Source organism: Arvicola amphibius, chromosome 1, assembly GCF_903992535.2.
Source record: "Arvicola amphibius chromosome 1, mArvAmp1.2, whole genome shotgun sequence".
Taxonomy (NCBI): Eukaryota; Metazoa; Chordata; class Mammalia; order Rodentia; family Cricetidae; genus Arvicola; species Arvicola amphibius.
The window spans coordinates 35,258,626-35,283,702 of NC_052047.1; the positions used below are offsets into that span (position 1 = coordinate 35,258,626).

General features: G+C 39.8%; 1 protein-coding gene across 2 annotated transcripts; it reads right to left on the minus strand.

The window, feature by feature from the left end:
• Positions 1-2,516: 2,516 nt before the first annotated feature.
• On the minus strand, positions 2,517-24,765 carry Tmem33 (transmembrane protein 33). Of its 2 annotated transcripts, XM_038337876.2 has the most exons (9): positions 24,632-24,765; positions 24,402-24,471; positions 21,945-22,039; positions 21,401-21,588; positions 18,316-18,383; positions 16,326-16,459; positions 9,988-10,071; positions 7,809-7,929; positions 2,517-7,000 (listed from the first exon to the last, which is right to left on the minus strand). In XM_038337876.2, the coding sequence occupies exons 2-9, from the start codon at positions 24,444-24,446 to the stop codon at positions 6,995-6,997; spliced, it is 741 nt and encodes a 246-aa protein (XP_038193804.1). In that variant the 5' UTR covers positions 24,447-24,471; positions 24,632-24,765; the 3' UTR covers positions 2,517-6,994. The 2 variants fall into 2 exon arrangements, with proteins under 2 accessions (XP_038193804.1, XP_038193796.1); XM_038337868.1 differs by having other exon boundaries at positions 2,517-7,929.
• Positions 24,766-25,077: the final 312 nt, after the last annotated feature.

Below are 25,077 nucleotides of genomic sequence, written 5' to 3' on the forward strand. Positions count from 1 at the left end.
GAACACTGCTTACTGGCCTGTACCTCATGGCTTAACATACTGGTTTTCATTTATAATCCAGGACCACCTGCCCAGGGTGGCACCACCCAGTGAGCTGGGCCACACCCACATCAATATTAATGAAGAAAACGCCCCACACACAATCTGGAGGCATTTTGTTTGCTTTGTTTTTCGAGACAGGGTTTCTTTGTGAAACCTGGCTGTTCTGGAACTCTGTAGGCCAGGCTGGCCTCAAACTCACAGAGATCCGCCTGCCTCTGCCTCCCGAGTTCTGGGATTAAAGGTGTGTGCCACCACTGCCCGGCTATGCGCCATTTTCTTAATTGAGGTTCCTCTTCCTAGATAAGCCAGGTTGACAAAAAACAAAACAACAACAAAACCCAGCCAGAGCATCATTGTTCTAAGTCAGAAGCCTTATTTCTATTGACCAGTCTAAAATACCTATGTCAATTACTTAGACACTTTATACTCATCTTAAAAGATGCTCTTTTAAAGATATATAATGAATTTTTTTAGTGAAAATATGTGAAATTATTTAAACCAGGATAGTCTCCAGTATATGGAGGTAACAGGTCACAGGAGAGGGTTTCCAGTTCTGTGTAATTAAGACCTTAAACACTTTTCACTGCATTGGTCAACATTCATGTGTGCTCAGAATGTGCCCTAAGATATCAACATTCATGTGTGCTCAGAATGTGCCCTAAGATATCAACATTCATGTGTGCTCAGAATGTGCCCTAAGATATCAACATTCATGTGTGCTCAGAATGTGCCCTAAGATATCAACATTCATGTGTGCTCAGAACGTGCCCTAAGATAGACCTCTGTTGTGTAAGATGAGTGGTGAGTGCACACACAAGAAAGATGTCAGCACTTCAGGCGCCCTGCTCTATTTCTTCCCACTTTATTTCCTCAAGACAGGGTCACTTGGTGAAGCTGGAGCAGGCTGGTAGCTGGCAAGATCAGAGGTGTTTCCTTATCTCCACCCATCACCATGCCAGCGTTACCTGCAAATGTGCAACCATGCCCAGCTTTGCATATGGATTCTGGAGATTTGAACTGGCATCTCCATTCTTACAGAACAAGCACTTTTATCCCTTGAGCCATTCCCCCAGCCCTAAGATAATCCTATTAAATAGGATTCCTACTGACACATCACCTATTCTCAAGGATCTCAGTATAACACTTTGAGTAGTCCATGTTCAACCAGGGAATGAGTTGATGCTGTCTTCCCAAAGTTCAGAATTATGGAACTAGATGTGTCAGCACGTGTCTTTAATCCAAGTATCCTGGAGGCAGATACAGGCAGATTATCTCTGAGTTTGAGCAGTCAGCCTGGTCTACATGGTGAGTTCCAGGAGAGCCAGTGCTATGTAGACAGAGCCTCCCTCCGGAACTGTGGTATAAGAAACATCAAAAATCCTATTATGAGCCAACAACACACGTCTCAGAAATAACCTACCATAAAATCTTTTGGAAGGGTTGGAGGAAGCTCAATGGTTAAGAGCATTGGCTGCTCTTCCAGAGGATCCAGGTTCAGTTCCCAGGTCCCACAGGGTGATTTACAACTATTTGTAACTCCAGTTCCAAGGGATCTGATGCCTTCTTCTGATTTTCACAGGACAGGCACCAATATGGTGAACATACATACATGTGGGCAAAACATTCATACACATAAAATAATAATTACATTTAAAAATCTTTAGGAAATCACTTTCACGTAACGTTGAAGATCAAATCCAGGGTCTCACTTGTGTTCACTAGAGAAGGGAGTGCTTTATCGCCAAGCTATTCCCAGAGCCCCAAAACACTCTACTTCCTGGGTTAACAAACATTTTCCTGCTTATGTGGATAACTATCGTTGCCTTTGGTCTTCTCTGTAAGTTTGCTGTGTGCCATTACCTGCCTTCCCCTCAGAGCTGAGGATCTTGAGTTGGACCAATGAACCAAAAATCCTCAACCCCATATATGGATAACTAATTAATCCACTATATTTTCTACCTATCAGAATTGCCTTCACATTAAACCCATTTCTGTAATGTGTTTTAGGTTGCATTACTGAGGTGGACAAGGATATATATAACTACTTTATACAGCACAATATTTAGTAAGTTTCTGCTGTTCAACTGACAGAAAATAATCTACCAATTCTAGACACATAGAAGGGAAATGCACTACTGTTATTTGGTGTTGACTGATGACTTTGGATGCACTGTGTATTGTGAGTCATTTTAAGGCTATAAATAATTCATCCACCAGGCCATCCATTTCATGGAACAAAAATGTACAGAAGCAAGCAACTGAGACAGCCAATGTCCCCCTCACCGCGCCACCATCAGTCTTCACACCTCAGCGTCTATTATTATTATTATTATTATTATTATTATTATTATTATTATCCGTACTGGAGAGGACACAGCAGCATTCGGGCTCACCTTCTAACAACAGGCAACCAGGCAGGAAGGAAGCTGAATTCTAACGGTAAACACACTTGTCAACAGCATTTCTAAACCTGCTCAAATCCAGGAAGACTTTTATTACACAATTTGACTTTACATCAATAAAATGTTAGGTATAACATTATAGATGAAGGAAGAACAATCTATATTGAAATAAATATTAGACATATGAAGCACATACACTGAAAAAGGGTCACAAAAATTACAGGTGGAGACAAGACTTTGCTCAATCATCAAAGAAAGCCCTTGATACTTCCAATTTCACACCATCAAATTTATCATTCTTGCTGATTTAAGCAGAACACAAAACAAATATGGATCCTAGGGCTTACTTGCAGAGACCAGCATGGATAATTTACTACAGTGATCCAATTTGAAATCAGCAGAGACCAGTAAATCGCTGCATAAAAGAAAGAGCGAAGGAGGTCCCTTTTCCTCAGTGTCAGCAGGCTATGATTATTATGTTTATTACATTTTCTTGAAAGGACTTCACATTTTCTCAAATATGCAGGAGAACTATATTTCCCCTCTGAGCCCAACATTAGCATTATGAGCTTTGGTCTTGAATACAGGAGAATAATGAATTTTTCAATTTATTTTATAAATCTACAGTCTGGATAGTATTGGCTTGAAGAGTATATATAACTCCCCAACCTGTACAATATATTAAAAATGTGTTCAAGAGAAGTTAGTAAGAAACGCTGACATACTATATATACAATTTTTTAGTTCAATATATCCCATTATATCAAGCACCAGAAGTGATGCATTTATTAAATCAAGCAATTTCCATGACTTTTTCTAATCTTGCAATCCTTGTATATTTGCTTCAATATATGCACATCATAAATATTTCCTGCCCCAGATTTTGCTCTTTTGGTCTCAATTTACAGACACATGTGGACAAAAACTATGTCAAAGGGAAATGTTCTTGAAGTTACAAAAGAATGGTAAAAGCTTGGATTTCAATGTTATGAACAATAAAGGTCAGTTTCAAAAATGCTAGGCCTTTTTTTTTTTTAATGTAGCTTTAGAAAGCTAGAAAAGGTCGGAGTCAAAGGCAGGCGGATCCCTGAGTTTGAGGCCAGCCTGGTCTACAGAGGGAGTTCCAGGACAGTGAGGGCTAAACAGAGAAACCCTGTTGGGTGAGGTTGGGGGAGGAAGGAAGGGTGAAGAGGAAGGGAGAAAGGAAGCAACAAGCTAGGAAAGAAAAAAAAATTAAATTTATTCTTGGGCCCTTCTTTCTCCTACAACAGCAATTGTTTAAGACTCTAGCAAACATAGCTGTCAATCATCTCTCCCTACGGTTTTCTAAGAAAGAGAATCTACGTCCGGTACAGAGAACACTGCACCTGTCATGTCACTGCCAGCTCAAACTCAGTGTGGGTCAGTTACATAGCGCACAACACAGAAAGGGAGACCACAGCCAAGCCTTCCCCCAAGAATGGGTCCATTCTTAAGTCACTTAAATGCCAACTCAAATCACAGGACATCTGCTAAACTCCCTTGACACCAGCTCCAATGTAGCCAGAGCTGTAAAAGCCTGTGTGCACTGAAGAACTGTCGAGGAACACTCCGGACTTTTCAAGGGTATTACATTCTCCAGTACACTGTCTGCCAAGCTCGCCAGCACTGCCTGTGTGGAATCCTCTGGTCCTAGGAAATTCCAGTGGTGCTGAGAAAAACTTGTCTTTACAAACTCAGGGAGCGCTCCTGATGTAATGCCCAAACTGTTAGGTACTTTCAAATCACTGGGAAAGTCTCAATCATATAGGCTATGTAGATTCTATCTAGTATACCTACAAATGATGAAAAAAAATTAAAATTTCACCTCTCTATATAAGAAAAGATGAAAAAAGTATCATTTTTCTACACTTGATAAAGGGAAATAATAATCTTACAATTTATATACTCAGGTTACTTAGGCTGAGAATGTTGAGACAGGAGCACGATGCCGCTCCCACCAGCATCCTGCTTTACCGTCTCATAACTGACAGTGCGCTTTTTTTGAACGTTTTATATTAGAAAGCAGTACTCCCAAGAAGGGAATATAGCTCAGTGGTAGAATAAGGTGTCAGCCCCAGTCCCATTCCAGGCATGCACAGTAAGTACTTACCAAATATCTGTCCAATATTGAATTAAAGGGATTACAGGATTAAAATCCTTAGTGTTACGGGCAGCTAAGCATTTTCAGTAGCACAGCATTTAACCTAACACAAGGGTAAAAATGGAGACTATCCAAGGAAAGAGTGATACCTACTGATTATAACCCTAACTGTGCACAGCTATCTTCTCCCAGGATGGATTTTACCAGTCTCTCATCTCAAGTGTTTTAAAGAACTCAAGTTCTGCTTGTCTTGTTACATATGCATCCACTTTCCTTCCCAGGATATTTGCTAAACTCACAAACCTAATTCAAATTTTTGTTTATCTCTTTAGATGTACTGGGGCTTTGTAATTCTTATTTAACAGAAGCCATTAATTTTCCAGAACTTCTGGTTTGTTAATAAGCTTGCCTTGATGTTCTCTGTAAGGGATAGGTAAGTATCTAAATTTAATTTTTAAATTAGTTTGCTTTCTTGTTTTCCTTTCAAAAGCGTTTACCTTAGTGAAATTTTATTTCAAGAAAATTTAAATACAAATTACTCTTAAGAAATTGCTCTGGGGCTTAATATGAAAATACAGCCAACTTGCCAGACAGTGGTGGTGCACACCTTTAATTGCAGCACTCAGGAGGCAAAGGCAGGCAGAGCTCTGTGAGTTTGAGGCTAGCCTGGTCTACAAAGCAAGTTCCAGGACAAAGAAACCCTGCCTCGAAAACAAAATAATAAGCAAAATATCCATCCAACTCAGTAAGACATGACATATACAAAGGAATATAAAATGCTTGCTAGAGAACATCTGTATGAAGCTTCCATCTGTCCAATGGACTTTAAAAGACAGCACTGTTCCAGTTCCTAAAGGACCAGAGATGTGGATGATAAACCAACTTCCTTTACACTGCTGAGCTCTGCAGTAGTGTTACACTTCCCCAGCTCATCACTTTATGCACTATTACATTTCCTGTATTTTGACAGGTGTACATGGAAACACTAATTTCAGATTCAAGATCAGCTGATTGTACACAATCACCACGTGATATTTCTAACTACAGTTTCATGCAAACTAACATCTAGTAACATTCAAATTATAAAATTTGCCTTTTCATAAGTTTGAGAATATTATTTATATTCTGCATCTTCAAGAAACAAATCTATATTCCCATTAAAGCATGAGTATATCAGAAATAATGTAATTCTGCAGCATCATTAAAAAGTCTGAATTTAAATCACTAAACAGTTGAAATTACAGCTTTAAGGAAAAAGCTCTTTTTAAAGCCAGCATGAATAAGCTCCTCTAAGGAAGTATTTTTTGACCATCATTATTAAGACCAAAAACTCACTTACACGCTTTGAAACACAAAAGGCAATCCTGTTACAAACACAGCACACACATACAACAAATAGAAAAATTGTTGGAATCCAAATAAATTTTGTACTTTAGTTAATCCAAGGTTATTATCTTATTTTGCATAAATGTCCTACCAATTAAAAGATGGTAATATAAAAATAGATAAGCAAGGAACTCTCAGCACTATTTTGAACCTCTTAGGAATCTAAAATGTTCCAAGATCGAAAAAAAAAAGATGGTGGAAAAAAAATTTCAAAATAAATATGCCTTTAGCTGCCAGAACTTGATGTCATTCAAGACAATGTTTTAAAACATCATTAGAAATCAGTACGCTTACATAACATAACATTACAGTCACTTCATTCCTCTACAAAGCTGGAGTTTTCAAACCACCAGATTTCATATATAGTGATAAGGAGCTAGGCACATACATAAAAAAAAATCTCCAACTTGGTGGATAACTCTTATAAAAATGTAAAAGTACCTGGTTAAAGCTAAGCTATCAAGCTGTATTTTCTGGAAATCTACCCCAAGACTATCACTTCTCTACAGATTAGGAACTTAAACAAAAAGAAAACTGATGTTATAAATCACTAATGGATGTATTTGAGAAATCCAAATTACATGCAGATAGAAAAGACTGGGTACAAAAAAAGACCACAACATTATATTACTTTATACTAAAATTGTGCAGTGTTTTAAGCATTTCCAATCATGCAACAGTAACAAAGATCAAAATAACTTTTATAAAGGAATTTATGGGAACTCAATTAAAAGTCTTGAACATATTATCCAGCCCCAATCATATAGATGCATTATATTATACATCCAGTCCCCCAAGCTCATGTACGTACTACCAGGCTGAAACACCCACTATCCCCTCAACTATTCTCCAGGCCTGTTTAATTAATTACCTTACCTATAAACCTCTCCACTTAACCTTTTGAATTGTATTTGCTGGATAAACATGTAATCTACAGAACAGTCTTCATTATTTCAGAAAATACAAGTGTAATCACATGCTCAATCTTCAATCTCATCCTTTCAAAGGTATCAGAACTGCTGCTGCAAATTTCTAGGACATTTCAAGCCTAAGAAACCAAGAAAACTGGAGTCAAGAACCTGAACTAGGTATTTCTACAAACTATAGCAACACTGGTAATCTATCTGTGGACATTTGTAAAAGTTACTTAGTAGGTCTCTGATGCTGTGTAGTCACTACCACCTTCTAGAGTAAATGGTTATATGACCCCATATAGCTAATCCAAAACAGGTTTACAGTCAAGCCATCTTCAAACACATCCAAAGCCACAGATATACTAATGGAAATGAAAGCATAGCAGGTCATAAAACAGACACAGAATTTCCCCTGTAATGGTGCAGGCCAAACACATCTGCCCTAGCAAAGCATCACAAGATCAGCTAAATGTGAAATCAAACTGCAGGGGGATGGGCGTCTTAAAATCCCAACCAAAATCACTGGGAAAAATACTGTCTCAAAACACACTGAATTCATCTATTACCATAATGAACTCATTCCAAAATGTAACTTGGGTTACTGGTTAGGATAAAACAAATTTCAGAATTCTTTTTAAAAGAAATAAATGTATTTCATGATGTAGGTACAGCAGCATCTAAAACAATTTAGTAACATTTATCATTAAATAAAAACTTACATAACCACGAACAATAATGTACAGTAAAATTTTCTCAGAAACTATTAAAGGCTTGACTTAACATGCCAGGAAATGATTACTTTGCACTGAGATGCACTTATGTAAATCATGTAAATTGAACTGAGGTCGGTGTTAGACCTGTCATTTGAGACCCCTATCCAAATTACCAGCTACTAATGCTGATCTTCTATTCACAGCTTAACTAGACGGTAAACTACGCAACTGTTGGAGCCAGTCTGCTAATGAAGGCGATGCTCTGGAGACAAAGTCTTCTCACAAACAGTGGGCAGGAGGGCTTCATTATAATGTGCTCGACAACAATCCTCAGTTCATTAAACAAGTTCCTGTAAGATCAACAGTGTTGTTCAGATACAAAAAGGCAATGAATACAAACAATGATGAGAAATGCTGACAGCAAAGGTGAACAAAAAGAATTCAAAGAAGTAGCTGGGTTTAGTGGCGCACACCTTTAATCCCAGCACTTGGGAGGCAGAAGCAGGCAAATCTCTGCATTTGGGCCAGCCTGGTCTACATATTAAGTTTCAGAACAGCCAGAGCTACACAATGAGACCCTGCCTTGAAAAACAACAAAAACTTAAAGATGAACTTTTGTAAAATACACTGTAAGAATATACAAACGGTGAACCCCCCTCCCCCCCACACACACACCTATCTAGCCTTCAGGCACTAGTGCAGGAGGTGGGAGACGTAGGGTTTCAAGGCCAGCAAAGTTAAACGAGAATTCCTATCTCATCACAGACAAAAGTACAGGAGTAACAGAAAAGCATTTTAAAAAAACAATGGCTATGGGCTGGAGAGATGGCTCAAAGGTTAAGAGCACTGCCTGCTATTCCCAGCAACCACATGGTGGCTCACAATCATCTGTAATGGGGTCTGGTGCCCTCTTCTGGCCTGCAGACATACACACAGACAGAATATTGTATACATAATTATACACAATGAATGAATGAATGAATGAATAAAAACAATGGCTATATCTAAAAGGGATCATCTATATTTTTTCTTTACTTGTTAGTTTTCACTCTTTACCGACAAATTCACTCCTAAAAAAATTACATAACACGGGCAACCCACACACCCTTTCTTTCCTTTTTTTTTTTGGTTTTGTTTTTCAAAACGGTTTCTCTGTGTAGACTGGGTCTCCTTGAACTCACAGAGCTCCACCTGCCTCTTCCTCCCAAGTGCTGAGATTAAAGGCGCATGCTACCACACAAGGCCACAGTTTTTTTTAAACAAATGTTCTCTCAGAGCTTTTCTGGACATTAGGAGTTTCAGTGCTATGAAGTTAATGGAGACAACACAGACCATATTCAATAACCCGTCACTTTACAACTTGGATACTAATCAAACTAGCCCTTTCAGATTAAAACCTACCCACCAGCTTACACAATCTACTCTTGATCTAGCATCACACTCCGTTTCCTACTGCAGCTTCTACAGTGCCTTGTTGCTTCATGTTTTTTTTTTTCCCAGATTAAGTGGTCTTCTTTGCCTGACCTATACTGCTCACAAAGTACCCTTCATTACATATTATACATGTATAAATACTTACACATCATATACAAAATGATATATAAGGTATTATAAGTCAATTTGATGGATCCTCAAGGGTCAATCTGACTACTCGCCATTTTCAGGTTATGTTCTGACTTACTGTGCCTGAACTTGGGATCTTCCTGAGTGCAGAGAATTGCTCTGGAATCCAGAGCGCTGGGGTAACAGATGTGTACCACCTTACCTGGCTAAGAGCTTTTTAGACCTTGTGTAACAAAAGTATAGAAAGCTATGGTACACATAAGGAGAGACTGCTGTATATTGATTTGTGAATACTTTTCACTATGGTCTTTGTTTCAATTAAGAAAGTCCTTAAGAATGGGACTTAAAGTTTCACTATTTCCTAAGCTTAGAACCTAAAAAGGTGATAAAGATAATTCTAGCTTCAAATTCTGAAAAGAAAGACAAGGTCCTTCCTCATCCTTGAACGGTTTAACCTCCAGTGTTTTTACATATGTCACTGCAAAAGTGGCATGCACTCAGCTGCAACACATTTCAGATTTCAGTCTTTCCAAGGCTAGCAGCATGCCATGCACAGCAGACAGCTGCAGCTCCAGTAACAAGAGGTAATCCATGGAGCACTGTGCTGCTGAGCTGTTTGCTGGGGTAGCTGTATTAAGAGCATTTATCAGGATGGAAACCTGTAAGTGAAGAATCAGCTACACAACTAAACTTCACTAACCTCAGCTAGGTTAGTGAACTTAAATTTCAAAGATAGCTCTTTCTTCTAAGTTCTAAACTATTAGCTAAGAAATGTCCAAGAGTTATAAATACTACATCGGGACACTAAAGTAAACAAAACAGATTTAAGCTAGTCACCAGCTTACCGGCAATATGGATTTCTTCTGGAGGAATAGCGAAGAGTCAGAAATCTATAGTATATAAAAGGCTGAAGCAAACTTCCTTGACCACTGAAATAAACAAATACAAGGATGATGAAAATGTATTACCGATTTACACGTATATTAAAAATTAGAAATAATTTAAAAGGAGAATATGTGTGTCTCCATCAGATGGGTCAGTAACAATTACCTTATCTAGGCACAAATTACTCTTATGAAAGAAATAGAAGGTACAGATCAATGGAAAAGAACAAAATGCTATTATCTAAGTTTTTATAAATATATCCATATATTAAAAATTTAAATACTAAAACTCAGAAAATATCTATAATTAGAGAATTGATAAAAAAAACCCAACTTTTTGTTGGTATTTTTAAAAATTGTTCATTACTGATGTGAGTATTCGTATATATGCAGAGAATTGATAAAAAAACCAACTTTTTGTTGGTATTTTTAAAAATTGTTCATTACTGATGTGAGTATTCGTATATATGTGTGATGATGCATGTGTAATGTTGTATGTTGTGTGTGTATGTAAACGTCAGAAGGTAAAATCAGATTTCGCCTTCTATTTTTTCCTTGGGTTCCAGGGATCAAACTCTGATAGCTAGGCTTGCAAGGCAAGTGTCTTTACCTGCTCAATCACCTTGTGGGCTCAATGTTTTGGTTTTCTGAAACAGAGTCTCACTTAGTATGTACTCCAGGCTGTCCCAGACCTCCTGAGCCTCCTAGTGCAGCATTCTGAGAGCTAAGACAACATTTATATAGCACCATGCCCACCTGAAATTAAGTTTTAGAACTTTTGTTTGTTTGTTTTTCGAGACAGGGTTTCTCTGTGTAGCCCCGGCTGTCCTGGAACTTGCTCTGTAGACGAGGCTGGCTTTGAACTCACAGAGATCCGCCTGCCACTGCATCCCAAGTGCTATGAGTAAAGATGTGCACCACCACTGCCCGGCAAGTTTTAAATCTTAATTAAAAATCCAAGTTAAGAATGGCTTATTTTATATGAGCAAAAAAAAAACAAAACAAAAAATTCAACACTATACCAACTAACTAATAAGCTGATAGAGCTTATAGTAATTAGTGTTCTTGACTAAAAAACCATAATTCTATTATCTCAAGAGGCATGTATGTGTATGTTTTATAAAACTCCAAGTCCAGATATATTTCCTACAATCTACCTGGATTAAGACACTCAAATAATAAAAACAAAACAAGAATAAAGTTATGGCTCAGTGCTAGGCAGAGCATGTAGAAGGCATGCACAAAGCTCTGGATGTAAAGGAGGGTGGGAGGATGGACTATGTCTACAACTAAAAGTTCATGTGGACACACAGTGAGACAGGAGGGTTCATAATCATATCGTATTAAGTAACTTAAAAATCTTGGCCAAAAGAAATACACAATGGACAGACATGATGGAACATGGTAATCCCAGAAGTTGAAAGAAGGGAGAAGGTCACCTTTAAACATTAGTAAGTTTTAGGTCAGCTTGCCCATAAGGGACTCTGTCCAAAAAAAAAAAAAAAAAAAAGGAAAAGGGGAAGAAAACCCCACAGAGCAACTGTGAAAAAAAAATCAACACATCAACACGAATCAGAAAGATGGCTCGGCTCAGCAGGTAAGCTGCTGGCTGCCCAGCCTGATGAAAGAACCCTGGGACCCTCGTGATGGAAGGAGAGAACTGACTCCCAAAGTTGTCCTATGACCTTTACATATGTGCTCACATACATACAAAGAAATAATAAATGCAATAAAAAAACATTTTTTAAAGCCAGGCTTAGTGGCTTTAAAGCTTGCCTTTAATCTTGGCACTTAGGAGGCTGAGGCAGGAGGATCTCTGTGAGTTAAGGCCACCCTGGTTACAAAGTGAGTTCCAGGACAGCCAGAGCTACATAGTGAGGCCCTAACTTAGAAAAAAACAAAAAATAACAAATTCTTTTTTTAAAAACGAGCTTAGTATTTTTAACCCTTTCTTCTAATTTGTACAATAATTTCATTATAAAATAATTCGTGCCGGGCAGTGGTGGCACACGCCTTTAATCCCAGCACTCGGGAGGCAGAGACAGGCGGTCTCTGTGAGTTCGAGACCAACCTGGTCTACAAGAGCTAGCTCCAGGACAGGCTCTAAAAAAAAGCTGCAGAGAAACCCTGTCTTGAAAAACCAAAAATAAAATAATTCGTATGATTACCAACTTATTGCTTAATGTTATATACATTTTGCCCAACAAATAATCTAACAAAATTTTAACTTTCCAAACTGAAATGTTTAACAGAGAAAATACAGAAAACGTTCACTGAAAACCCAGTTTCTCACCATCCAAATTAGCCCTTGATGAAACTCACAAAACTTCCCATAATCTATCCTTCTGGGAACATACACACACACGTGTACAAAATGACTAACACTAAGACAGTGCTCATCAATAACTCACTATTCACTAGCTCTAGAGAGTGTGACATTACTGTGAATATGAGACAAAAAGCACATACCTGTCCTTACACATAGGAACACCTTATATACTAACTTCTATTAACATGTAATAGGAATATGATAATATGCAAATTATTCTATTTCTTTTACAGTTTCGAGTATTCCATCTTACATTCCTACTATTACTACCATGCCACCCTAGTCTAAATATTTGGGGTGGCTCTAGGACAAAGCTACAGCTGAGGGTGTAGCTTGGTAGTATCTGCTCATCCTGTAAGCACCTGTGGAAACACGACAGGGTGCTTGTGTCTCAGTATCCTCAAGATGCCTCAAGATGAGCCTGGGTTACAAAACAAGGCCTTGTCTCAAAAATCTAAGACATGGAAGGGAGGAAGGAATGTAGGGAAGCAGAAAGGGAAGGAAAAGGGAAGAGAAAAACTGAAGAAATGTGGGAAAAGAAGTAAACAAACTTACAATGATATCTATCTTTGCACATATGTGCATGCATATGTAAGATAAACTAAAGAGTGCAGGGTTATCATTCAATACAGAGCTCCAGTAATACAGCCTCGACTAGGCAGACAGTGCATCTGTCATGAAGATACCATAAAAAGACTAACGATAGCATGATTATCTTAATTTTATAGTTTCAGTTATATTTAAGTTACATACTTAAGGTATTAAGTATTCTATATATAATATACGATTGCACATGGAAGGCTGAGGACATAGCTCAGTGGTAGAACACTCGCCTAGCATGTGTTGAAGCTGTGGGCTTGATCCCCAAAGACAAAATAAATAAACTTTATAAAAATAATGATTTTAATTTATTAATTAAAATTATATGAACATTAAATAAACACAAACCCAGAAAAATCTCCCTTGTTAATGCATTAAAAAATATTGTTAATATATGTTACCCAAAGCAGATTACAGATTCATCCATCAGAAGAGCAATTATGAAAATAAGTCAAAACACAACAGCCAGGACTGGTGAGCATGGAGAGGAAAAAGCATGTATGCATGGGTAATGGCAATGTAAACTAGTACAAACATTCTGGAAAACAGGAACGAACAAATGATGGAACTACCTCATGATCCACCTATTCCTCTTCTGGGCAAGTATCCAAAGGAAATGAGCTCAGCATTATCAGTGTGATCTCTGCACTCCATGTTCACGTCATCACTACTCACAACAGCCAAGATATGGAATCAACGGGAGGATAATCAGTGGATGAATGGGCGAAGAAATGTGCCACACACTCCTAAGTGTACATACACGCTAGAATGATAGTCAGTCTTAAAAGGATGAGATACTAACATTTGTAGTGGGGGAAAACGGATGGGATTGGAAACGACACGCATGGGGCTGGAGAAGGAGCTCAACAGTTAGAAGCCCTTGCTACTCTTGTAGAACATGCAGGTCTGGTTTCTAGCAGCCACATGGCAGCTCACAATTATCCCTAAGTCCAGCTCCAGGTATGCATTCTGACTAAAAAAAACAAGCTTCAAATAATTCATGTATTATGGCCACTATGGCACACAGTATATACAATTAACAAACAAAGCCACAACCACACACTATATAGATTTTTGTTTTTCAAGACAGGCTTTCTCTGTATCTTTAAGCCTGGAACTAGCTCTTGTAAACCAGGCTGGCCTAGAACTCAGAGACCTGCCTGCCCCTGCCTCCTGAGTGAGTGGCTGAGATTAAAGGTGTGCGCCACCACCGCCTGGCTGGCACACACTATACTTTCTACAGATGTGAATTTTATTTTAGTCTCTCTCTCTCTCTCTCTCTCTCTCTCTCTCTCTCTCTCTCTCTCTCTCTCTCTCTCTCTCTCTCTCTCTCTCTCTCCTTTTGTGGGGAAGGGAACTGTTTAAACAGGGTTTCCCTGTGTATCCCTGGCTATCTTGGAATTAGCGCTGTAGACCAGGCTGACCTCAATTTAGAGAACTGCCTGCCTCTGCCTCCCAGGTGTTGTGATTAACAGCGGGCACCATGACCAGCTATGTGTTTCCTGAATGGACTACAAATACACGCATACTAAACTGCTTTCTCTGGGACAGAAAACATAGAACCATATAAAATGCTCTTTTAGAAGGGAAGATGTCCAACCTGGAGCATGTGAGCCCATCTGAGGCACAACACAGCCAAAAACGCAGTCCAACATAAAATAGTAATCCTATTTAAAATATTGTGGAAGGTTTTTTCTTTGCTCAATTACAGGTGACATCATAGCCCAGAGACAACAATAGGTTAGATACCCCATTAGCTTATCTGTAAAATTAAAATTTAAAAAGCATCCAGGTAGATATGTACACGATTAAAACCAAATGCAAAATTACCAGTGGAGAGACCAATACTGCTATGATATTCTACCTCTCAAAAGATGTTTTCTTTACTTCTAGATTACAAATAAAATCTGGAAACAATTGTAGGCAATTGTTACTGTGACCATACTTTTAAAATGCCTCCTTATAGTACCTCAAGAAAGGTAAGAATTAGCTGAATTAGACTTCAAGACTGTGCTAGCTAGTATTATGTCAATAATACTGACACCACTATAGCAATCTGACACAGGGAACCTCAGTTAAGAAAATGCCTCCAAAGATAATGCTGCAGGCAAGCCTGTAGAACATTTTTTAAACTAGTGATCAACGGGGGAGTTGACTGTGGGTGGGGCTCCCATGGACTGGTGGTCCTGGGTTCTAATACTGAGCAAGCCATAAGGAGCAAGCCAGTAAGCAGCTCCCCTTCAAGGCCTCTGCATCAGCTCCTGCCTCCAGGTTCCGGCCCTGTTGGAGTGTCTGCCCCGAGTTCCTTTGATGATGAACTGTGATGTAGACTCACAAGCCAAATGATCCCTGTCCTCCCCAAGTTGCTTTGATAATGGTATTTCATCACAGCAATAGAAATTCTAACTAAGACAAAACACTCTTCTATATGTAGTATTTTTTAAATTAATTTTCAGAAAATAAAAATTAATTTGCCAGGGTTAAATGATATTTCACAGGTGCATAAGACAAATTTCCTGTCCAGAGCCTATTCATGGAAGCTGGGGAAGGAGGAGTCACTGTCCTCAGCAGTAGACTCACTGGTGAGCTCGGCAGGCTCCAATGGATAGTTCCACACCCTTGGTCACAGAGATGGCCCTGATTTAGCACAGTGGGTAGCAAAATTAGATACATAGATAGAGAGAGAGAGAGAGAGAGAGAGAGAGGGAGAGGGAGAGGGAGAGGGAGAGGGAGAGAGAGAGAGGGAAGGAGAGGGAGAGGGGAGAGGAGAGGGAGAGGAAGGTAGAGAAGAGGAGGGAGAGTAGGAAGGGGAGGGAGATGAGAGTTATGGGAGAGCGGGAGTGCGTCATAGAGGGGGTGAGGGGCTTTTCTCTCTTTCGTTCTCTCTCTGGATCCTCTCTCTTTAGAGGAAAAGGACTTGAAAGAAAGAACAGGGTTGAACAGGATGAAATGAAGCTGAGTGGTGGGGAGAGTAATCACATGATTATATACATGTATTAACTGTCAACAAATAAAGTTAATAATAAAAAAGACTTCTAAGTGTGGGGAGCTTGAAGGGAAGAAGAGTTTCAACAAGGGAAAAGAGAAGGTGAGAGAGCAATGAGGCCGTGGGATGGTAAAAATGGCCAGCATTCTACACACATGCATGGAAACGTCAAAGGATGATGGTTTTAAAGGCCTGTTAAAGCATTTGTGGGAAAGAGACAAATCCCTGGTCTTCCCATGGCGCAACGCTTCTTCTGAAGCAACTGGGATGTTCTACCTGAGGGTAAATGCTGAACTTGCCCTGACTCAGCAGGATGAAATCTGAGTGACTACCTTTCTGTTCACTTGCCATCCATCTTCAAAACAAGCACATCTGAATTCTTACCTAAAGAGCATAAAAACTGTAGCCGGCATCAAGAATATTTCATTGCAAGCAATGAATTTCAGAATATTTTGTTGGTTAGCACTTAATTTATCCAAGACAGATCTCAGCAGAGGTAAACTATTTGAACCCTTTGCCTAAAACAAAAGGAAACAAGCATTAGAAGTAGCATGGCATCTTTAGCAACTCACTAGTCACCTAAACACAAAATATGTGGGGACTCAGGACACCTAGGATGACACCACGTTCACACACAATCCACTCTCCTCTTCTATACTTTAGGTCATCTCTGCATTGCTTACCTCCTAGTGCGACACAAAAGCTATGCACGTAACACTGCTCAGGAAGCCAAGAGAAGCCAGTTCAGTACAGACACAATAATTTTTGGCAAACACTGTTGATTCATAGTTGGTTAAATCTGAAGAACTGACAACTCTTTAGATCGGTAGCATATTTAACACGCAATATAACCAAAGGACAATTATTTCAAAGTGACCTTAAGAGTTTACAAACTAAGAACTTACTCAGCGTACTTTCTTATTTTATTGTGTTTCCGAAGAGAACCCAAAACACATTTAAAAAGAAATTTTCATTCTTACTTTATTTCCCGTAAAAAAGTTAAATCTCACCCTCCCAAAAGTGGCTATTTCTCTCTAGTTGTAACAAAAAGCTGACAATTCATCAATAGTTAAGATATCTGTGACTCCTTAGATAACAAACAATACAAATTATGGAATCCTAAATACTCTTGTGGCTGGAGAAATAAAAAAATAAATTGGGGCTAGAGAGATGGCACAGTGGTTAAGAGCACTGACTACTTTTCCAGAAGACCAAAGTTCAATTCCCAGCACCCACATGGCAGCTCACAACTATCTGTAACTCCAGTTCTAGGGGGCCAGGCATCCTTACACAGACATACATGCACGTAAAACACCAATGTACATAATTTATAAAAAAAGAAAACAATTCATTAAAATTACTTAATCAAATGCTAAGTCATCCCTCTAGGTTTTTGAGACAGAGTTTCTCTATGTAGCCCTGGCTGTCCTAGAACTCACTCTGGAGACCTGGCTATCCTGCAACTCCCAGAGATCCGCCTGCCTGTGTTTCATAAGTGCTGGGATTAAAGGTTTGCACCATCCCAGGGAGGAAAGGCAGGTAGATCTCTGTGAATTGAAGGCCAACTTGGCTTACATAGAGAGTTCCAGGCCTGCCAGGGCTGTATAGAGACTGCCTCAAAATAAATAAATAAATAAATAAATAAATAAATAAATAAATAAATAAAGCAAAGCAAAGCAATCCCCCACACACAAAATAAAAACCTTAAACTTGGTATTTTAACTCAAATTTAAGTGTCCATACAGCATGTCTGCATGGTTTGATTGCTTAATGTCCCAGCCCAGAAAAAAAAATTGAGAAAAGCAGCTCTCAGTGTCACCACACACACTCAGCATGACATGCTCACGTAGTATGTCAGAGCTACAGTGACAGAAGAGGAGGCCTCTGCCAACTCATCAAACTTGAAGTTACATGGGCTTTTTGCTGCCTTTTTTTTTTTTTTTTTTTTTTTTGAGACACGGTTTCTCTGTGTAGCCCAGGCTGTCCTAGAACTTGCTCTATAGACCAGGCTGGCCTCAAACTCACGGAGATCCACCTGCCCCTGCCCCGAGTGCTGGGATTAAATGAATTAAAGGGATTAAAAGCATGTGTCACCACCTCCCTGCACTTTTTTTTAATTTTTTTTACTTTTTTTGAAATGAAGATGTAGATTTCAAACTTCAGGGAGCTGGAAAGAAATTTTAAGAACAATCCTTTATCCTCAAGAGACAGTTTTACGACATTTTAACAATATAAGCTTCAAATTGGAAACTTTCAAATGACTAAAAAGATTACTACCAAGTTAACGGGAACAGAGGGACTTCCAGTGAGAAAGTCTGAACCGCTAGTCACACTATCACAGTCGAAAGCCAAAGAAACAAACAGTTGTACTTACATCCAGGACCTTCTTAGTGTATGTGGCAGCATGAAGCAAAGAAAACAACAAGACTGGGAAAATACTCACTGGAGAAAGGAGTTAAGGAAAGCCGCCAAGTCACCGAGTACCGTGCACCCATGCACACGGCTATGCAGTGTGTGCAACAAGTCACCGAGCACCGTGCACACGGCTATGCAGTGTGTGCAACAAGTCACCGAGTACTGTGCACCTGTGCACACGGCTATGCAGTGTGTGCAAAGCGGAGCTGAAGCAACTATGGCAATGGGTTTGGGGAGTGGCTTTCTTTTATTGCCAGATTTTGAATCAAATGAAGTTCTACCACACAAAAAGAAGCAAACTTCCTCACTTTCTGAATCTTACCATCTGTTTGGGACATCAAAAACATTTTTTAATAAAGCACCATAAGTATCTGCTAAGCAAAGGTGAAATGCAGGCCAACCCAAATGATTGAATATAGTTCTCACCCCACTTTTTTTTTTTTTTTTTAGGATTTATTATGTGTGTACCTGCACGAGTTTATGTTCACCACACACATGCAGGTGCCCTTGGGGGCCAGTGGAGTGGATCATTTGCACCTGGAATTATAGGCAGTTGTGAGTTGCCCAATGTGGGTGCTGGGACCAAATCTGGATCCTCTGCAAGGACAGTAAAAGCTCTAAGAGCCATCTCTCCAGTGCACCAATTTGGTTTTAAACACAGAAAATCTTGCTTTTAAGAGAGTCTACACTGTTGACAAAGGTGTCAAAGAAATGGGCTTAAATCCCATTACTTTGAGGAAATATACCTAAATCCTTTTTTAAAAACATTTTGAATTTGTAAAAATTCATACTGAATTTATAAGAGATTGTAAATTTCAGTTTACATAAAACTATCAGTTTAATTACAAATCTGAAAAAAATTTGTTATTAAATCCAATGGTTTTTAAAATTTTATATTAAGTCCAATAGTTACCTATCTTACACTATAGGTAAACACACAATTTTCATCCAATTTTTCTTTTTTGTTTTTCAAGACAGAGTTTCTCTGTGTAGCCCTGGCAGTCCTGGAACTCACTCTACAGACCAGCCTGGTCTCAAACTCACAAAAATCTGCTTGCCTCTGTTTCTCAAGTGTTGGGATTAAAGGCATGAGCCATCACCACCTGGCTCAACTTTTCAGAAGAAAAAATGAGAACGATCCACTCCAATTTTTGTCAGATTAATAAGAAACTTGTCAAGTATTTCCATAAAGGACAAACTATCAATGATGAATGGCATAAAAAGTAGCCTTAAAATGTCATTGCTAATAGTATCAGCACAAGAAATGAATCCCTCTACTTTCCTGTACTAGGTAGCAGTATGGCATGGGTGGAAACTGCTGAGTGCTAACAACCTAAGTACCAAATTCACTGCAACACTAACTCACTCATTCCAACCAGTGAGCAGTGGGCCCAAACATTACAAGAATCTAAACACAAGCGTGTCTTACTCTGCAGCCTAGGCTGGCCTTAAACACTTGTTCCTCCTTGCCTCAACTTCCCAGGAGCTGGGATCACAGGTGTACCTTTTAACCTTTTAACGAAACAGATTCCTTTAAAACTTGAAACTTAAATGCTTCTCATTTTTAAGGCCTATGTGCAACTGATAAAGCTTTAAAAAATTCCTCTCAAACTCTGACCCCCCAGACTTGAAGTCTAATTCAATAACAGAAGCAGTCAACAGGAGTTAGGATATGTGGATTCCAGTTCTGGTTTTCACAAACCTCATTCTCCTAGGACAAATTTCATCCTCTGTCAAATGAACACATAGAGACCAAGGAGACTTGGAGTGAGTATTTATCTCCTGTCTACAGTTCACAAATTTTAGCTTTTGATATCACTTCACCCCCCGCCACAACTTTTGGAGACAGGGTCTCATGGAAACCTCGGCTAACCTTGACTTCATACCCTCACTTTCCAAGTGATAGAATTACAGGCATGAGATTACTTGCCTGGTTCAATGTCACTTTTAAATTATTTAGAAAAGATAAGGAGTGAAGAAAAGTCTACCATTTTATTCTCAAGTGCCAGTCACTGAAAGAGCAAGGACAATATACCACATTAAGAACAAAGGACTCCCTGCCTGCACTCAGGAGGCAGATTTCTGTAGTCTGAAGCCAGCTTGGTCAACAAAGGGCAGTTCCAGGACAGTCAGGGTTGCTACACAGAGAAACCTTGTTTCAAAGAACAACACAAACAAATAGCAAAGGCCCAAATACATTTGCAGTATCACTTTGGGCCACCTCTGTATATACCATAATCCCTGATTTCTTTAGGTCTTGCCACTGCCCACTACTTCTCTTCCTCCGATGCCTAAGAATGAACCTGCTGAGCCAACCTGCTAGCCTGGTTTTGCTCTTTGAGTCAAGTCTCACTATGTAACCTTGGCTGGCCTGAAACTAGCTGTAAACCAGGCTGGCTTTAAACCTCCTGTGCCTCCCAATGCTACGATTACGGGCTCACCACACCTGGCTTATGCCTTAATTTCTAGTTTATATATAGCAAATTATTTTCACAGATTAATCTTTTTTTGTTCCTAGATCACAAAGACTTTTTTTTAGTAACAAGTAAATGGGGCTGGAGAGAGGGCTGTGAGTGAAGAGCACTGGCTGCTTTTACAAAGCATCACCCGCAGTGGCTCACAACTGCTCCAACCTCAGCTGCGGGAGCTTCAACAGCCTCCTCTAGTCTCCACAGGCATCAAGAACACACGGTATACCAGGCAAACACTCATACATGTAAATAATATGCATTTGAAAAATTACATAATCATAAAGATTTAATACTGAATTCATGTGCTTTAAACGTTAATTGTTAAATATCCGCTAGACTTACAAGGCAGGAATATTGAGAGATGAAGTTTAAATTCCCAAGACAGCTCTTACAGAGTGTAGATTTCACATTTTGGGGACAGAAATTTTACATTAATATATCTCCATAAAAATGACAGACTAAAATCCAAACAAACATGCTTCATGGAACATTACTGTATCCTTCCAACAGAAAATCAAGACATCTCCTACATGCTAGTATGGTAATTTCACCGCCATGACATGAAAAGGATACTTGTAACAGGGTAGGAATTGACGAAAATGAGTGAATACAGCAGGTAATGACAGCTGTCCTCTAGCAAGGCCTGAGCCAGGAAGGCTCTGCTTAACTGGAAGTGTGGTAATCTCTGATGCAGTCTCAGAGCACTGGTGAGGGCATTCGCCAGCAAAGCACGCTGGTAAAAGCTTGCTGCCTCATGCAACCTGCAAATTAGCAGAGGAAAAGTTATCATGAGACATAACAGCTACCACGGCTCTTCCTCCTCTGTGAATTGCATCATAATTGCACAACACCTAAATCATTTAATTGTCAATAGAAAACAAATTACACAAATGTATCCCACATTCTGGAAAGCATCACTTCAAACACATATCTAACTTCATAATAAAAAGCATTCACTCTTTGTCAAGTTAAAAAAGTTAACAACTGCAAGAACCATGACTGTAAATTTTAAATGGGGTTTGCGTTAGTCTTATGCCATTCACATTTTAACAAAGGCTAAAAAGCATTTCATAAATGCTGACTGAACAACTCTCTGAGTCAGAAATATAATACATACCCGAGAAGAGGCAGAACAAACAGAGCGGAGCAATAAACTGTGAACAAGCGAGAAAGCCACATTGCCGTATCCAGTTTATTGGTCATCATGAATTGCTAGATTTAAGAAGAAAAATATTATGGTAAACTAAATCCAAATTATGTTAAGGACAAATTATGCACTTTTACTCCTATGAAGGATATTTTAACGACCACCTTGCAACGTTTGTTTTTTAGATTATTCAGTGGAAACTCATGTTACCTAACTGCTTTTTCACATACATGCTGTACAAGGCTTAAGAAGCAAGCCTTTTTTCAGAAAAAAATCAGGACAGTAATTCAACTTTCTGTGCTATTTCAACATTTATAATAATGAATGGCTCCATCTATTTTAAAACGTTAAATAAGAACTAATGACTCTCAAGAGACTATAATGTCTATTCTTAGAAAAATCTCAAACCCAAATAGTCAGGCCACAGAACTAAGACATCAAATATTAGGTTTGAAAGAAATAAGCCATTAAAAAGAGAAAGGTAAAATCATTGCAGCAATTACTGATGAAGTCATCAATCTGTAGACTATCTGGCATGTTTATGTCAAAAGGCCTTGCACACCCAAAGCACTCAAAACATTCCTGTCAAGTATGAGATGCTATCTGCTTCTCAGACCATATGATTCTGCATTCCCTACAGGCCACCACAGAAGCTTTACCTGTTATTAATGACCCCAGATTAAGTTCATCATGAAAGCAAGAATTTAAAATCTGCTTCATCAAGATGAAGGTGATGGAGGTGCACACCTTTAATCCCAGCACTCGGGAGGCAGAGAGAGGATCTCTGTGAGTTCGAGGCCAACCTGGTATACAGAGCAAGTCCCAAGACTAGCTCCATAGCTACTGAGAAACCCTGTCTCAAAAATGAATGAATGAATGAATGTGGTTGGCCCTATTGGGAGCTAGCTATTCTACTGTGATATCCCTAAAGGTACCCGATTATAGCAGCAATCAAATCCAAGGATGAATCTACCTTACTATGTTGTTTAGAGTATTCTCTCTAAAATCCATGTGATGGGTCATCAAGATGGCCCCGCAAGAAGAGCCACGTGCTGAGAACTGAACTAGGGTCTTCTGCAAAAACTGTAGTCACTTTTAAACCCTGAGCCCATCTTTCCAGTCCCAGGGCCTTTTCTATGGAGGTACATTCTATTACATAACAAGGGAGCTTAAAAGGCATATGTTGGTTTAAGTTTTGAAGTGTGAACTGCCTAATATATACAGTCCCAACGCTCCCCCCAAAAAAACTATTTTAATGGCTCTTTGGATTGAACACAAATTGAGGGCACACAGTCTCAAAACATTAGACAGACAACTTTTGAATTATAAAGGTGGAAACTGTATTTTTACAACCGAGAATCAGTTGATGATATCACCTTAAACATCACACCTGAATTCCCCCAAAGACAGAATCAACATAAAATGGTTCTTGTGCCTTGAGAAGGACACAATCAGTCGTGTTACTGCAGTTTCTGGATCATTCTGTGTAGCACGAATTCTAACTGGTCTTAATAAAAACTCGGAGTCAGTTATTAGTGGGGTGAGAGTTGAAGGATCAGAGAAGCACAGCAGCCAACTACTAAAGAGTTTTTACCTCTACCAATGCTCAGACCTAAGGGTGATCCTGTCTCAACAAATCCTCAGACTGAATACTGTCTTTACGAAACCTCAGACTGTCCCTGTCTCTACCAAATCTCAGACTGCACTGACATCTGAAACTATCTGTCTTCAAAACCCAAAGAGGGAGAACAAAGGAACTTTCATTGATTAAAAGTAAAGAGATAAGACTAATAAATGCAATGCTGAATCCCAAGGACGGGAAGTGCCAATGGACAATGGAGGAAAACTGAGTATGAATTACATATTAGGTTAACATACATCAATGTTAAACTTCCCAAACGGAGTGGAGAATAACCCTCAGCCTTCGTGAGTTAGCAAGAATTTCAAATAGATCAGCAAAGTAACAAAATGTCCAGGGTGGAGCTACAGAACAACATTTTTAATTATAAAGTTTACGGAAGAGTGGTATTCCTCTTAAGTAAACAACAAATTGAAGAAAACACACCGCTGTGCCCTTTTCGGGATTTCTTACAAAGCTTAAAGTAGGTACAAAGGGCAATACTACGGGCACCACGAGGCGTGTGGGTGGAAGCCTCTGCCTCAGATGGCATCTTTAACCTTGGGACCGAAGAGGTGTGGGAAGGCGCAGGGAGGCCCAAGATCCCAGCAGTCAGGTGACGGCCACCTGCTCCATGCCTGCCTGCAGTCGCTTTTGAAACAAACTTCGAGCTCCTCTCCACCCGCACTCCACCCCCTAACCCCAGTCCCGCAGGCAGCGGCTTCCAGAAAGCTCTAGCCCTCTCAACACTTCCGGCTCCTCGCCAACTCTTGGCATCATGAAGCCAGGAGACCAGGCCGATCACTTACCACAGCGCCCGCCCCTTGGGGGCCGTTCGGGGTCGTATCCGCCATGGGAGACACGCAGAAGCCCGGGACGCTGGGACAGCAGAGAAAAGAAGAGCAAAACGTCAGTGCTGGGCGACGGAACCTCCGACCCGCTTCCAGAGCCCGCCGGAACCCCAAACCCCCAGCGGAACGGGGTCTACCGGCCCCGTGCAGCACACGGCTCCAGAAGCCCCACGGCAGCCGGGTATTACCTGCCCCACTCGGTCCTGATCAAAGCTGTCTTTCCAGAAAGACCCAAGCAAAGGCGGAGCTTCTGAATAAGGCCCTAAAGGGCCGACCTACGCCGCCGGCACCCAGGGGTTGCAAAACCGGAAGTGGCCCTTTCGTTTCCGTGTGAGTGAGGTGGGGACGTTAAAGGTCATCGGGAGTTGGTTCCAGAGGCATGACGGGAAGTGCAGTTTTTCTTCTTGTTTTGGGTCCACCTGTTCTACGGGCCTATTGGCTCAGAGATCTAAGAAGTGAAAAGGGTGAAGCAATTTTCGTCTTATATAGGACGCAGACGATTCTACTTGGGCTTCGAAACCTTAAAAATCTGTCTACTTCCGTATACAGAAGCTTCCAAAATATCTATGACCTCTCCAGACAGTGATTCACTAACCCCTGTGATTTAACTTCTTTCAAGCTCTTGTGAAACCGG